Here is a 15,869-nt window from a genome sequence, read left to right on the forward strand (position 1 = left end):
ATCTGTTACCGACTGATCATTTTTTTTTGTTCTGTCTTATATTTGCCCTTGTGCATCTACTGTTCATCATTGCAAATACTGTGTACTCACTAGCCATGATCAGGGATTTCCTTTTTATTGAATCTAAAGAACTGTGTCTAACTTTTCATCCAGTGTTAATATTTATTTTCTAAATTTTAAATATTCCTCGTTTGTACAGAAAGTATGATTTTATGTTTATTGCCAAAATGACCCTAAGATATTGTTCACAAATTACAGCTGAGCAGCACATTTGATTTATTGACCTTATGAATATTTTAAAGATTCACTAAATACATTTTATGAATCCCTAAAAAGTTCAGAGAATCCTTAAAAAATCAAATCAAAAATCCTTCAGCGGTAGCTCTGTATGAATCCTGTGCAGAGCTAACCTGCTCTGCCAAACAGAACGCAGCCTGCAGGGAACTCCATCCCAACCCTGAGCTAATTAACAAGGTGTGAGGTGTGAGGTGTGTGTGTTGTGTGTTGGTGTAGTGGGTCGTGCTGTGTTTGATTCTGCGTGTTGGGCTGCCAGGTCACCAGGTCTGGGCAGAGGTTCTGTCAACGTATTGAAAGGGCTGTTGTCAGCACACAGAAAAACATACACAGGGTCAGCAGAATACCAGCAAACAGAGCACCTGTATGAGAGCAGCTCTGGGCAACACTTGCATTATAGATTCTCTGTGAGAGGGCTCGACCACATTCCAGTGCAGGTGTGTGTGTAGGGGGTCTGAAGGTGTATTCAGCTGCTGATACAATATAATCCCTCCTGAAGATCATCAAATTAAAACCTCATAAAAACACTGCAGTCAGGACAACTTCAAATAAATACATGTTTTGTTGCTCCTAGAGTTTTTGGTTTCTTCTCTTTCTAGATTACAATAAGTTTTGATCTGCTGATTTTTTTACGACTGGTGTGCAATGTTACACAAATGAGACAACTTAATTGACAAAAACCTGGCATGTGACTCTTAAGGTGACTCAGCCAATAGGGGAGGAGCACTGCAGCCTCCGGTTTTAGAAGATGTAATCATCTCCTTGGAGGATTGCTCCGCAGCGTTCCCTGCATCGATTTATCTCCCCTCCCCTGTATTCCCTCACCAACCGCCCCCATCTCCGCTGTCACTCCTCCTCCCTGCTTCCTTCCTCAGCTCCCTCCATCCTCTGAGTTTATCCTTTGAAGTTATCCGTTTGGCTCTCCTCTGTCCTCCTTTAGGACTTCCCTTCCCCATCAAAGGTGTCCTGGGAGATTTTGTGAAGTCAGGTTTCTCTGGAGGCTTTTTTATGTGTAATTCGAGAGATTATAATGCAGCAGTTTAAAGTCATAGGGCAGATGAAATGCTTGTCGAGCACATAAGAAAAGTATTAATGTCACTTTCTCTAATACTTTTTTTCTCCCCCACAGATCGCCTAGAATCTGAGTGAAGATGGCCTTATTTAAGAACAACTTCTGGGTAAGTGTCTGGATAACACCTTTAAATGAGTCCATATGATTTTAATCATCAACCTGTTCGACCATGAGCCGTTAAGCTTCACCTATTTATACTTAGCCAAGCCTCTGGCCTCCTGCTAATCCTCAAAAACACACCACTGTCTCCCACCTTCAATCGTTAGCACATAAAAGCCTACGGATGGATTTTATTTTCATCTATCTGTTAATATTCTGCTACATGGAGGGCAATGTAATTCATATAATTCTTGTTATCAGACATGATGACACTTTTTTCAGGCACTACAAAAGCTAAGTTTCTGCCCTAAATCCAGAGTCGAGCTTTTTTTAAATACCTTAGATTGGGGAATATGAATTTGTTGTACAAGCAAATGCCATCTGGAGATGAATGCTGTAAGATGCTCTTGAAAAGTTGTAGAGAAATCCAAAAAGTGCGTCTTGCGAATAATAGTTTGGCTCTGGTTTGGTTCGTTAATCTCTGAAGTGAAGTTTTGTCAACTCAAAAACACAATTTGATAGAAAGTTGATTCTGGGGTTCCCATGTCGCTCCCCAAAATTCCGATGTATTAATATTCTGACGATATAATAAAAAAATACCATGAAGTCACTCAACTCTTGAATGCAGTGTCAACAAAAAGCTGATAACCAAAAAGCCTTAAGGGTCTCTGAAAGGATTCATAATATTGAATGCATTACTTTTTACAAGTATAATCTGGTAATAAAACATAGCTGTACAAGTGTAATTGAGGCAGTATTTAGATGAATGTGTGCAGTAATGAATGGACTCACTAGCAGCTTTCCACAGAGGTGAAGAGGGAGGAGGGAAATCTGTCTTTAATCCCCCCAACACTCCTCTCATCACCTAGTGACTTTGTCAGCTGTTACAAGGTCTCTATCTCTTCCTCATTTTCTTCTCCATCCTCACTTCCTCCTCTCTGCTCCATCCCTGCACACCTCGTACATCTATTTAAAGTGCGCCCTACTTCCTCTCCATTGCCTCATCACTCTTCTCAGAGTCCTCTGTAATGTTTTACCCGTTGAACTTTAAAATGAGGCTCTCTGAATCAGACACAGAAATGAGACTCAGGTGGGGTGAGGAGCATATTTAATCAGCACGGCGTCAGGTTCTTTATATAAGATTATTTCCCCTTTATTGAATCTGTATCCAGGCTTCTGTACCTGGAGATTAGGAGGAGTGATAGCGTATAGATCCTTCTCCATTTGACGGTTCTGTCCATTAATCAAAGTTGGCATCTTAAAAATTAAGCCGATAAGTGTAAATGTTTATAATTAAAGGCCATTCATCAATATAGATGGTACTCAAAAAGCTTGTGGGGATGCATGTCAATTTTCAATGGATAATTAAAAATGCTGAGTCTATTGTAGCTTTATTTAAAAAAGTGTGCTCTGCTTAGTTGTTCTGTAGCCTGCTAAACATCCATCTATGATCCATGTTGCAGTGTTTGTGCTGCAGGAAGCAGACAGGCAGGTCTGCAGTCAGAGAGTCTAGTAGAAAAACAAGAAAATGAGAGCAAACTGGCAGGGAGGGAAGCAAGCGGACAGGGAGTCATGATGCAGATTTTCAGCCAGGTCGCAGAACATCTGAGCTTCTTGTCTCACAAAGAAGATTACATTTTAGGCTTTGTCACAGTGTTCTCAATCACAGCTCCCTTATTTGTACCATTTAGGCTTGTATGTGTTATTTGTGTGCTTGCATGTCTTTGCATATATCTGTGTGTCCTACCCAGCCTGCATCCACACACACGCACACGCACACGCACACGCACACACACACACACACGCACACGCAGCTGTGTAATACAAATCAGCCCTTCACTTAATTAGGCAACCCTGCCACATGGGAACAAGTCGCATACACAGAGCCTCGTCTTGTTTGGTTCAATAACATTACCCGGTGCTCACAAGGCCTCCGCACACATGGCATGCTGTCCTTCTCATTATGAGCTGCGGTTGTGGCCCACAGGGGGACCATCGGTTATCATTAAGTACATCTTGGTAAATAAAGGAACGGTTAGTCTGAAGGTTCGGTGCTGCTTAGTTGTTCTTGGAATTAAATGTTTTAATTCTCAGAAAGATGTTATGCTTCAGAATCCCCTCAATAGAGATGTTGGAAAATGTACGTTTTTTTCCACTAGTTGTGAAAAATGACATTCATTCATTTAATAAAGAAACAACCATTATCCTTCCTCTGCCATCATTTGAGTTTTTTCGAAATTAGGATCGGCTCCTCTACTTCTTTCTGCACTGTGGGCTTTCTTTAGCCCACATCATACTCAAAACCTGCTTAAAATTAGTATGTATATTTCATATGGGGAAACCACTTAAGACACCAGGAAGGTAAGGTTGCATTCCCACAGAGAGTTCAGTTATATTTGATTTAGGATCATGTAGCTTTAAATGAGAAAAAAGGAAATACCTCGATACTTTTGAGTTTATACTCAGTTCATAATTTGAGCCTGGACTGTTTCCCTGCAGAAATTAGCCTCACTGTGGTAGGATTTTTGTTGGTTGAAATCAACACCTCATAACTGGATAATGTTGACATGATATCCAAGAGATTTGAAGAAGAAATTTTTTCAAAGAACTATGGTCATAAATCTGTTCTGTTTTGAGGCTCAACAGTATTCAGAATGGTTTTCATTTCTTAGGAGCAGCTCGTTCTCAGCCCGTAGATACAAGAGTGTGTGCATAGAAACAAACAAACAACGCCCAGCAGCTTTTTATTGTGCCTGCTTCTCCATTTAGTGATGCCAATGTTGTTGCCCTCCCACAACTTTGAGTCATGGTTTTTTTTTTTACTTGGGATGAAGAACAGTAAACAAGTGTCACATTTTTTCTCCTTTCAATGTTTCCATTCCTCTAATTGTATATTTCCTCCTCTGTTCTCTGATCTGTTCTGTGGCAAGTTGGATTAAGAGCCAAGATAGAAATGGATTGTAGAGTTATTGTATTTGTTATCATGTGACAGCGTGTGGGAATAAAGCATGAAATCGAAGTCGGTACAGATTTGTTAACCTTTAGAGATTTTGCTATGGGGGATGAAAAACCTTTTTAAAGAATGTATAATTCTCTTGATCAGCCATGAACCATTTCTCATTTGATTCAAACTTAATCATAATACCAATATCTCAAATTTCCCCATGGGGATTAATAAGGTACATCTTATCTTAATATCATTCATAAAAGCAACGTTTAAAATGACAGGTACTGTATAATGACAGAAGATAGGTGCATCTTCCCAGGAACTGTTTCTTCTCCTCCAAAAACAGAAGCAGCTTAGAAAGCAAGCGGCACACAACAGATCACTCTGGAGCCATCACAGCTGACAGGCGGCTGCTACCTGCCCCTGATATTATTGACACCTCTCTGCTGTGGGACTATTCGTTCTACTCACCCTGCTGCGTCAGCATAGATAGTTTCTGTGAGTCAGCAAAACTCTCCGCAGCACTGACAGACCGGTGGCTCGGTGATATACCGCCTGATGCAGGGTGGGAATGTCTTCAGATTTACTTTTGACAACTGTCTGATTTTTTGCAGCTACATTGTGTGGTGTGCAGAGCTGATCTGTATTTAGATCGATTTGTAGTCTATCAAAATCGGAAGTAAATTCTATTTCATTTACCCGGGATTTTACCTTTGGAATTTGCCTCTATGGAAACCAGTGTAGCCAGATAAAAACATAAGAATAAAATACAGATATAGTTTAGGGTATATAGGTAGATGCCTGAAAAGTGTCAAAAAGCCATGTCACATATAGCAAATGAAATAGAGAGAAGTAAACATTTCAAATAAATAACTGCTGTTGAATATTAGATTTATTCCTGCAGGAGGAAAGAGACTTAACAGAGGAAACATAATGCAAAACAAAAATGTACCATTCTCATGCAGAAATTCAAATGTCAAATATGCAGTTAGTTCTGAATTTCTACAGCAGTCATCTCAAACGAATAAGGTGCCGCCTGAGCTTCAGTCGTGAATACAGCATTAATGGAGGCGTAATTTTGGGGCGCTGTCGCAATTTGAATGAATATGACAGTCTGGTGTCTGTTCATAACATCAATCCCTCTCTGGTGAACTTGCTGGCAATGTTTTGTTGTTTTCTCTGTGAAGTTACTGCACACATCTTTCAATTCGTCATGCAGACCAACAGGTCAAGCTGTTTCAGTCTATTCTGAATGCAGCGTGTTTGAAACGGAGACAAAGAATGGACTCACCCAAGTTATATGTAAACGAGTATGAGAGAAAAACGCAATCCTCTCAGAGCGACCACCCTGCTCACTGGCCCATGTGAAGCATAATTCCAGTTTTTGTCTTCTGCCTTTTTTTCTGCTCAGTACTTTTAGTTTCATTGGACTATTGGGCTGTATTACACAGCAAGAATGTCCTCAGACACTGGATCCCATCTCAGACTGACTGTAAAGACAGATTAGCCAGAACTAAAGGCACCGCCATAGACATTGCTGTAGAATAAAGCGCTGTATTATAAAGACTAAGACAGCGAGCCTGAGCGACACTTTTCCTGGTCACACATGTTGAAATCCACAAAGCAGAAAGGAGAAGTCCAGGCGAAAACACACTTATGAATGGGCAGTGTTAAAGGAGATATTTTACTTCAGTAAAGCTTTCCAGATAAAAGTGTTAAGATACTCTGTTACAAGTAAAAGTCTTCCAAAAGACTGCAAAGTGTCGACATTGAAATTAACTTTAACTACAAAAAGAAAAATAGTCATTATGCAGATTCCAGAATAATGTATTGAATGTTGTGCATGTGCTACTTTAATATAAAAGTAGCATAAATGGAAATACTGAAAATGTGAATGTGCTTAAATAGACTGCTTGAGGGTTCAGCTAGACTAACTTGTTGTATTGCTGGGATCAGTATATTCTGCAGCATCAGAATACTCCAGGGAGTAAGTGTCATTTTCTGATGATGAAAGATTTGTTGTTTTCTTAAAAATAAATTGGTGACATTTACAAGCATCACCAACTCTTCTGCTGCAGTCAGTCGATTTACTGTTGCACCATCATACTGTCCTTCAGTAACAAATTGGTAACATTTTTCGAGCAGGTTTTCTGGAGATCCAACGTTTATTCCCCAGGACGTTGGTAAAAGACGTGAAACTGTTTGCTAATTTGATTTCGATATGCTTGTGCTTGTTCCACACTGGTCTGCACCCACTAGAGGTAGAGAGTACATACTGTTCTTTACAGTCTTTTCAATTTATGCCTCAAATATATTCAAAATCAGATTTTTGGTGGATAGTTTAGGAGAATTGTGTTCATCCAGTCAGGTGTGGAAGAGGTTCCTGCTGAAGACCGAGTAAAGGAGACCGCTGTCAATCATCTATTATTCAGCAAATTGTTATTGTGTTCATAGCAATAAGAAAGCAAACATGAAATTGTGGACAGTTGTTGGCTTCCTAAGAGCTAGACCTTTACCTTTAACAGAGATTTTGTGGATAAAATGTTTGCAACCGTATGTTTAGTTCAAGAATAAACTCCAACTGAGATATCTTGTCACTGTCTAGTCCGCTCTGTCTGTGGTCGTCTGCACAACTCAGACATTTAAGTCAAATATGCAGATGAAGGTGTTTTTATTTGTTGTAGTAAAGCAGCTGTGACGCAGACCCTGCAGCGTTCAGTTTGGTTCAGTCCAGATTTCTCGCTCTCTGTAATTAGTTTAGTACGAGCCTGAGGGGAGGTCTGAAAATGTGTTTAATTAGAATCAAGTGAAAGTGGTTAGATCAGCAAAATGCACACACACACACACACACACACACACACACACACACACACACACACACACACACACACACACACACACACACACACACACACACACATTGTAAGATGACTGAGGTGGAAAATGTGCTAGTTGGCTCAGATACTGTAAAATAAGAAGTGTTCAGTTATCAAAAAACTGTGTGACATAAAAAAGAAGAAGAATTGCATCCCAGAAACTAATGACAGTTTCTTTCAAATCGTAATAGATACAAAGATAAAGTTAAACTACTTTCTTTCAAACTGTTTTATTAATTAGCTGTATGCAATATTTTGAGACTAACCTGATGTCTATGGAGGAGGTGCTGAGTAATTGATTAGAAGACTTTATTAACTGATCGGACGTAGAGTATTAAACTTGTCAGTGTCCTAATGTAGGTGCAGTATATGATCGTGAAAGAAAGATCTAGGTGAACTACTGAACGGGCCAATTCTATACTGTATATCAAGCCAATTATTCTGATGATTTCTTTATGAAATTAGTATTGAATAAATATAATGGCCTGTGTCTTCACAGCACACGTTGCCTCCACCAATAAAAAGGCTGAAGGAGCTGACTCGAAGGAGCTGACTCTGAGCTGAAACTAGGTGTCCACCCATTTGTGTTGTCTTCCTTTAAAAACCTTTGCCAGGCCTCTGATTTGTATTTTTTACACGTTTTGAAGGGAGACTGCTCGTATGTCAAATCTACCGCCAATGTTGTGCATCAATTTGTTTTAGAAGAATGAAGGTCAGCACACTTGTCTTTAAAGCTCATAAAGTTTAATGGCCCTTTAAAATGTAACAATAAACAGATTGAGGACGGGAGGAAAAACTCAAGGGAGCAGTGTTGCCGTCTGATTTACTGAGATAAAATGATCATTTCCCTGCTGCTCACCCTCCCCCTTCACACATTTCTGCAGATCCCCCACAGCTCTCAGTGGTCTTCAAAAGTCTTCATGAGAAACTTGTCCCTGTACAGCTTTTACACCTCCCAGCACACCCCCCTCCTTCCTCTCTTCTGCTCTCCCATCATTCCCCTTATTGTCATGCTAATGTGCTCCCTCATGCGTAACCAAAACGGTCAACTTAATTGATGAAAAAGAAATCACCAAGAGGGGAGCAAGAGGGGGTTTGCATATATCAGACATGAAGGATTTAAGTCACTTGTCTTGAGGAATACATTAGGACACTTGAAGACACTTGAAGCAGACTTTCCTTTAGTTGGCAGCTTTCATGTAATGTACTTCAGATTGTTTGGCATCCACAAGTACCAACTCACAGCTGTTTGCTCCATCAATAACATCAACAGTACTAAACGTGCACAAGTGTTGTTCTGTATTATAGAAGAGGGACCCGTCAGTGTGGTCACACTCATTTCATTTTTGTTGCACCTGCCAGTCTGAGGCATGTGTTCCCATTCAATGAGCCACACCAGACTCTCTTTTTGTATATCTGCGCATATTCCCTCCTGGAAGAAATTCATAGTGTTGCACTTGGCTATGCAAACAAAATGTGACAGAAATAGTTGTCTAACAAATGAAGAACAGACAGTGTGAAATAGGTGTGAATGTTGGACCCCCGTCTCCCAGTCTGACGTTGGTGTGGGTCGAGAGGATCTGAACGAAGCTATTTGAGCATCTGACAAACACTTGTGATGGAGAATTCTGGCATACTTAGGGGCGTCAAAACATAGAAATCGAAACTGGAACTAAATGGGAGTGGTGTCTGGAAAATAGGTATCTACTTTATGTCAAATTCTGATGATGATTATGGAGTCATAGTGAGCAGTTTTCCTGACAAGATCATGAGTAAATATTCAAGCATTTGCGAAAGTAAACATACATTGCTAAACCACTGAAATGCTCCCGCAGTAAAGTGACTACATAGCACAGACTGCTCATCCTTTTAATTTTAACATATACAACAAGAATTTTAACTGGCATTTATCATGATCAAACAAACACTATAATAATGGTGATGTGGACAACCTATCTTTTGTAACAGCGAACAGCCAAGCCTGCGAGCAGTGTGTGTGTGTGTGTGTGTGTGTGTGTGTGTGTGTGTGTGTGTGTGTGTGTGTGTAGGCTTAGCCTCAGCTCACCTTTCTGTGGCGAGAGTAGAGTTTCAACAAAAGGCGTCTGGCAACTGTCCCTGCCACTGAACACCACTACACTGTCTGTCTGCAGATTGCCCATTGTTTATAAAAGAGCTCATGTCAAAAGATGGTATAATAACTCAAAACCTATCCTTTAACAAATTAAATATAATATTTTAACATGGATGGGATTAAAACCCTGATATGGGGTTAATGCTATATTCAGTGTAATTAAGCCAAACATGACCTTTGAATTAATTCTAATTTACAATTAAATTAAATCCTAAATCCCACTGTTCTTTTTCAGGGTTCTGTAACTTGCCTCAAAAACACTGCATCATTGATAGTAGTTATTATTATTATTATCAGTATTATTATTATTATTATTTACATAATGGTGTATAGTAACATAAAAGGGCATCATCAAATCAAGTTTGTGAAATACATTCAGATCAGATGTCTACCGCCTCGATACAGTTATGGTGATAGGATGTAACTAGTGGTGCTCACAATACTGAAAAATGATATTTGAAAAACTTGACTCCCTGAGTTGTCCGGCCAGAATCATTGCCCAACAAACGTCTGTTGATAAAAATATACTGTGCGTTTGTTCAATTGAGCTGGCCTTTACTTAACAGCAAATCTGACATTTGTCTCAGAAAATGCGAATATTTCTCCAGCCTTTGCTTTTTGTTATGGAAAAAAAGACGCAAAACTGAAAGTTGTGTTCACATTCTGCCTAATGTGACATTTAAAATAACTTGATTCGTCGGACAAGCAACCAATGCTAAAACCTGTTACCCAAAAGAAAAACATAAGATGCAAATCTTCACAGTTTACAACCCCAGATTGTTTAACCTCATTGCTTTCAAAATGACTTAAACGATTAATCAGTTATTTAAATATTTTATCAACTAGCAGGGGTTTTCAACCGGTGGTCCGCGGACCCCTGGTGGTCCGCGGCGGCATTGCATGTGGTCCGTGACAAGAGCCTATGTTGATCAGTTCACCATTGTTTTTTTTTTAATATAAATTCGCTTTGATATTTCAACACATTTCCAGAATACCGTTACATATCGTGAAAAATATGTTTAAAATAATATAAAGGAAATTCAAGCTGACAGAATGTAGCCTTGCGCCTATCCAGTCTATGGTAGCCTGTGATTCGCTAATGGTAATGAGTTGCGTCGCTAACCTCACTTATTATTCATTACGTACAGTCTTGCGAGCAAAGTTGACACACATTTATAAGCATAGCCGACGAGAGTATTTTAAGATAGGTTGTAGTACAGCAAACATTTGTTACATATGTACTAGTCTAGCTATATATCTAGCACCAATGGATCGTTTTGTAGTGAGGAAAGTGCCAGAGGGACAGGCTGCCATGACAGAGGGTCAGGCTGCCACGACAGAGGGACAGGCCGCCACGATAGGGCAAGGACAGGCTTCCGAAGCGTCAACTTCGCAAAAAAGACGAAAAAGAAAATACAATGAGGAATATGTTAAATATGGATTCACAGTGACGACAGACAGAGCAGGAGAGGAGGTACCACTGTGTTTCGTATGTTCAACAATTCTCTGTAATGAAGCTATGAAGCCGTCGAAACTTACGCGGCATATGGAGACGCATCACGTCCACTTGAAGGCCAAACCCGTTGAGTACATGCAACAGATGTTGCGTGATTTCAAAGGACAGCAGGCTACCATGAGGAAGAGTGCAAAAATAAATGAAAACGCACTGAAAGCATCGTATCTGGTCGCTCTCAGGGTTGCAAAAAGTAAGAAGCCCCATACCATTGCAGAGCAGCTTATATTGCCAGCAGCCATAGATATGTGCAGAGCTATGGTAAGCGAAGAATGTGCCAACAAATTAAAAACTATTCCGTTGTCAGACAACACAATCGGAAGACGAATTGGGGAAATGGCAAATGATGTCAAAGACCAGCTGATGGCAAAACTTCAGACAGTTCTGTTTTCCCTTCAAATCGACGAGACGACAGATGTTACTAATGATGCGCAACTGTTAACATTTGTGCGATACGAGGACAGTGGCACTATGTGCGAGGAATTTCTTTTTTGCAAACCACTGCCCGGGCGAACTACCGGTGTAGAAATATTTAAAGCACTGGACGATTTTTTCACGGAGCACAATATCTCGTGGCAGAGGTGCGTTGCATTATGCAGCGATGGGGCCCGAGCCATGAGTGGCAGCAAGACTGGACTGTTTGCGCATGTAAGGAGGGTGGCTCCGGGGGTAATTTGGACACACTGCCTGATTCATAGAGAGGCTCTCGCCTCCAAAGATCTCAGTGTTGAGCTCAGTGGTGTGTTTGATGTCGTTGTCAAGACGGTCAACTTCATAAAACGAAACGCATTGAATACACGCCTGTTTTCATCCCTATGCCATGACTTGGGAAGTGAACACAGCTCTCTCCTTTATCATTCAGAGGTGCGTTGGCTGTCTCGCGGCGCTGTGCTCGCCCGTGTGTTTGAACTACGCGGAGCTATCTACGAGTTCTTGTGCGAGAAGCATTCTGATCTGGCTTCCAATTTCAACGATAGTTACTGGTTAACTAAGCTGGCGTACCTCACAGATGTTTTTGCAGAGCTGAACAAGTTGAACAGCTCCATGCAAGGGAGAGATGCAAACGTCATGCAGCTCTACGAGAAGCTCGACGCATTTGTGAAAAAAATGTCAAAGTGGATCGAACGAGTGGAGAGCAATAACTTGGCGATGTTTCCTTCAGTTGAGGAATACCCTGACAGCACTGACATCAACGACACTATATGTGAGCATTTGAGGAAGCTTGTGCGTCAATTCGCAAAGTACTTCACTGATTCGGAAGAGTGGCGCCGTGACAGCAAGTGGATCCTGCTCCCATTCAGTGACGATGCATCAGTAGGGTCAAGTCTGACGGCTGTGGAAGAGGATAAGCTGATTGAGATGTCCACAGACTCTGTCAGGAGGCATATGTACGACACACAGCCCCTTGTTAAATTCTGGATAAGTTGCCAGACAGAATTTCCACAGCTTGCTGCAAAAGCAATGAGGTGTCTTTTGCCCTTTCCAACCACATACCTGTGTGAGAGTGGTTTTTCTACACTGGCGTACTTAAAGAATAAGTACAGGGCTAGGCTTGATCCAGAGAATGACATGAGACTGTCTCTGTCTACCATTTCGCCACGAATAGACAGGCTGTGTGGACTTCACCACGCCCAGATATCACACTGACAGGTAGGCCTAATTCTCCCATGTTTTCACTGTTACGACCCTGGCGGGTTTAGGCCCCGCCCTGTGTTAATGGTAAGCCTGTTCTCTCTCCCTGCTTTTCTCAATCTCTCTCTGCTTTTCTCAATCTCTCTGTCTCTACAGCAGGTGATTGGTGACAGGTCTGTCCTGGCTGGGTTATAAAAGCCCTGACCAGCCAGCAGTTGAGGCTGCCTTGGTCTTCATTTGTTGGATTTTGGTTCTCCGGTGTTGTTGGATTTTTGTTCTCCGTTGTTGTTTTGTCACACACCTAGACTGACTTTGCATGACATTTTTAGTTACTTTTCCCAATACTGAATTGCACAACACTTTATTATTCTTTATTCTTTCTTTAAAATAATCTTTAATTTAATTTAATTTAATAAATCTACTTTTATTATTATAAAATCTGCGTGGCCTCTCTTTCATGTTTCATGCATTGAGCTATGCATGTAACACCAAATACACACGCGCACGCGCAGGCACATCAGTGGGCCGCGGATTGCTTTCTAGTCCGAATGGTGGTCCCTGGGACAAAACCAGTTGAAAACCCCTGAACTAAGGAACAAATCATCCTTTTTCTTCTAATGCGCTGTCAGATGTAGATACAGTATATAGATGGATGCATTTATGGCTCAACTGCTATTTCACATGAATTTAAAATATTTAAAAAATAGATCCACATAAATAGATGTTAACCAAAATGGATAACAGTTGTTCAGAGTCCAGTCCTCCACCTCATTTTCTCTATTTTACAGTATATGATCTCTCTACTGTGAGAAAAGGCTCTGGGAAAGTGACCGTCTGATGGCTGAAGTGATGATTTTAGTGGCTGTCAGTTACGTGTCGTCAAACTGTCTGAGACGCCTCGAAAAACAACCAATTCTCTTCCTGACCACTGGGTGTCTAAAGTCCAGTGAGCGTGTCTTTGCATGCTCACTGTGCAGGTAGACCATCACTGTGTGTGTGTGTGTGTGTGTGTGTGTGTGTGTGTGTGTGTGTGTGTGTGTGTGTGTGTGTGTGTGTGTGTGTGTGTGTGTGTGTGTGTGTGTGTGTGGTTTTGGGTGACCCTTAACTTTGCATTCCAGCCATTCCCCTGGTACCTGGGAACTCGTCTGTTCTCCTCCTGCGATGGGTATTTTTAGGTCCTGAGAAGCAGCTGTGTGCGTCTCTGTCTGCACAGACAGCCCGGCTGTCTGTTGACTCAAAAATGTGAGGCTCAAGAAACGACACGGTGTATTAGTAGCACTGTTGCATCATTCAGGCTCTTTTTAGGATTATGAAGATTTAAGTTTTCCCAGGTGTATGTTTGTGTGATACGTAATATATGCATCTGTCCATACCTGCTCATTCAACAACCTTGTCAGTAAAAAAAACATGTTGAATTGGGGTTCATTAAAACCAAAAGCAACAATGGCTGCAATTGATGTCTGTTAGTGTCTTGTTTTGTAAGTCCAACAATTCTAAGATACTCAAATGCTCAAAGTCAAATGCTCTTATAAATGTGAGCAGAGACACATTGGTCCTTCAGATTTGTGATGTTTACCACACCAACACTTTTTACATTTACAATGGGTACAAGGTGATCCTGTGACACCTTGTACCTTATTAAATACTATGGCTGACCCGGACATTGAAAATCTTTCTTAATGTATAATTCAGTCGGGGATAACCAGCGTCAATATACAAACAAATGGGTACTTCTTTTGAAATACTATTGAGAAAACTGCTGTATCACTGGTAAAGGCAATCTTTTTGTCCTTTTTTTCAAAGATTAGTGCTGGGTTTCTACATGGATGCACTTTCATCTGCCATCTGTTTTTTTCTACTTGACAAATGTCTGTTTGTATTCCTTTAACTTTCAACGCAAGGCGGTGCGAGGCAGAGATCTGAGACTGAACTGACGCCAGCTTTTTGAACTTTTCTAATGTTGGTCTGATGTTCCTTGTTAGGGTGCTAACAGACGGTGTGTTTGTTTTTTTCCACCTTGGCAGGGGGAGAAAAATGCTGGCTTTGACGTGCTCTACCACAACATGAAGCACGGCCAGCTGGCAACCAAGGAGCTAGCCGAGTTTGTCCGTGAGAGGTACGTTTTGTGTATTTGTGAATATGCATGTGGGAGGTGGTGTTAGTGATGGGACATAGAGATGAAATGTATTTTAAAGAAACTTGAACAAGTCTTTCTTTGTAAAAAAACCAACCACTTCAGTCTTCTATCTGCGCTCTGACCTCTGACCCCTGTCCTCACTACTATGCTACTTTTGAAGCACACTATCTCTCAAACAAACAAGCCTTACAGGTTGGATTATCTGCCTGCTTCAGATGTTTATTTTCTACTCGTGATTGCAACTTACCATATTGATCAAATCCCAAATTAAAACATGGCCTTTTTTACTTGAAGGTTGAAGAGTGAAACATGGGGCTTGAAGAAAGAAACAAAAATAGCCTGATTAATAGACGCAAATCAAACTAATACAGGCAGAAATAAATAATTTATATGTAAATCCTGACAGTTGCCAAAGAGCTGTTAGCTTTTCAGTCATTTTCTATGTGTGGTATCATGTATGCGTCCTCGGGTGCTTAGTACAGACCCTTTTACTAGATTTTCCTTTTATAAGTCATACATACATATCTTTTTAAACAACATTTAAGCTTACATTAGCTGAGTTTGCTGGGCTTGCTATCTGAGGAAATCTGCTGATAAGAACCCTTTGTTGACTAAGAATTTTGAGTTCTAATTGAGATTTGAGTTATCATTATATAATGCTGAGCGGGAACTGAAAGCCCAGCAATAGCTACGGGGGGCCGTCAATTTCCTAATTTAAATGGTCCCCTCAAAGTGGGTAGTTTGTTATATTAAGTGCTTTGTCCTCTAATTAGGAAGTTATCAGTGAGTAAATTGAGGGTCGTAATGAGCTTCCCACAGGGGTTTGTGCTCTCACAGCTGGAAGTTAACAGACTGCTCTGTCAGACCAGGGAAATAATCCTGAAACTGATTCAGAGCGCCTGCTCACATTCCTCACGGGGGAAATTCACTTATCTGCTCGGACAGCAGCAGACAACAAATCAGCAGTGAGGAAATGAAGTAGGGCCAGAGTAGTGTGTTATCCCGCAGGACGGAGGACAGGCCATTGTTTTGATACATTTCCTCCATCTTTCTCTTTCGCCACTCGTCTTAAAGGTCAATTCGATAAATGACACCAGATGAAACGCTCAGCTAAAGCATCACCACGAGTGCAACCAAATTGTCAAGGTTTCTTGCTTAATCCGTGGTA

The 15,869-nt window shown here is 40.9% G+C and overlaps 2 protein-coding genes across 2 annotated transcripts in view; both read left to right on the plus strand.

Annotated features, from left to right (window-relative positions):
• The window catches only part of fcho1 (FCH and mu domain containing endocytic adaptor 1), a 45,535-nt gene that overhangs the window by 8,488 nt on the left and 21,178 nt on the right, over positions 1-15,869 (plus strand). The window contains exons 2-3 of the mRNA XM_063890857.1: positions 1,424-1,472; positions 14,589-14,680. Of these exons, the coding sequence (XP_063746927.1) occupies positions 1,446-1,472; positions 14,589-14,680 (119 nt within the window). The 5' untranslated portion in view covers positions 1,424-1,445. The remainder of the gene's footprint in view (positions 1-1,423; positions 1,473-14,588; positions 14,681-15,869) is intronic.
• Positions 10,269-13,144, plus strand: LOC134869238 (protein FAM200A-like). The gene is made up of 2 exons (XM_063890719.1): positions 10,269-12,582; positions 12,721-13,144. Exon 1 carries the CDS (start codon positions 10,498-10,500, stop codon positions 12,577-12,579), a length of 2,082 nt encoding a protein of 693 aa, XP_063746789.1. The 5' UTR covers positions 10,269-10,497; the 3' UTR covers positions 12,580-12,582; positions 12,721-13,144.

The sequence above is a fragment of the Eleginops maclovinus genome, chromosome 9 (assembly GCF_036324505.1).
Source record: "Eleginops maclovinus isolate JMC-PN-2008 ecotype Puerto Natales chromosome 9, JC_Emac_rtc_rv5, whole genome shotgun sequence".
NCBI classification, from domain to species: Eukaryota; Metazoa; Chordata; class Actinopteri; order Perciformes; family Eleginopidae; genus Eleginops; species Eleginops maclovinus.

Bases quoted from the DNA above. Each gene is read 5' to 3' on its own strand.
- LOC134869238 (XM_063890719.1), top strand. From the start codon at position 10,498: ATGGTAGCCTGTGATTCGCTAATGGTAATGAGTTGCGTCGCTAACCTC.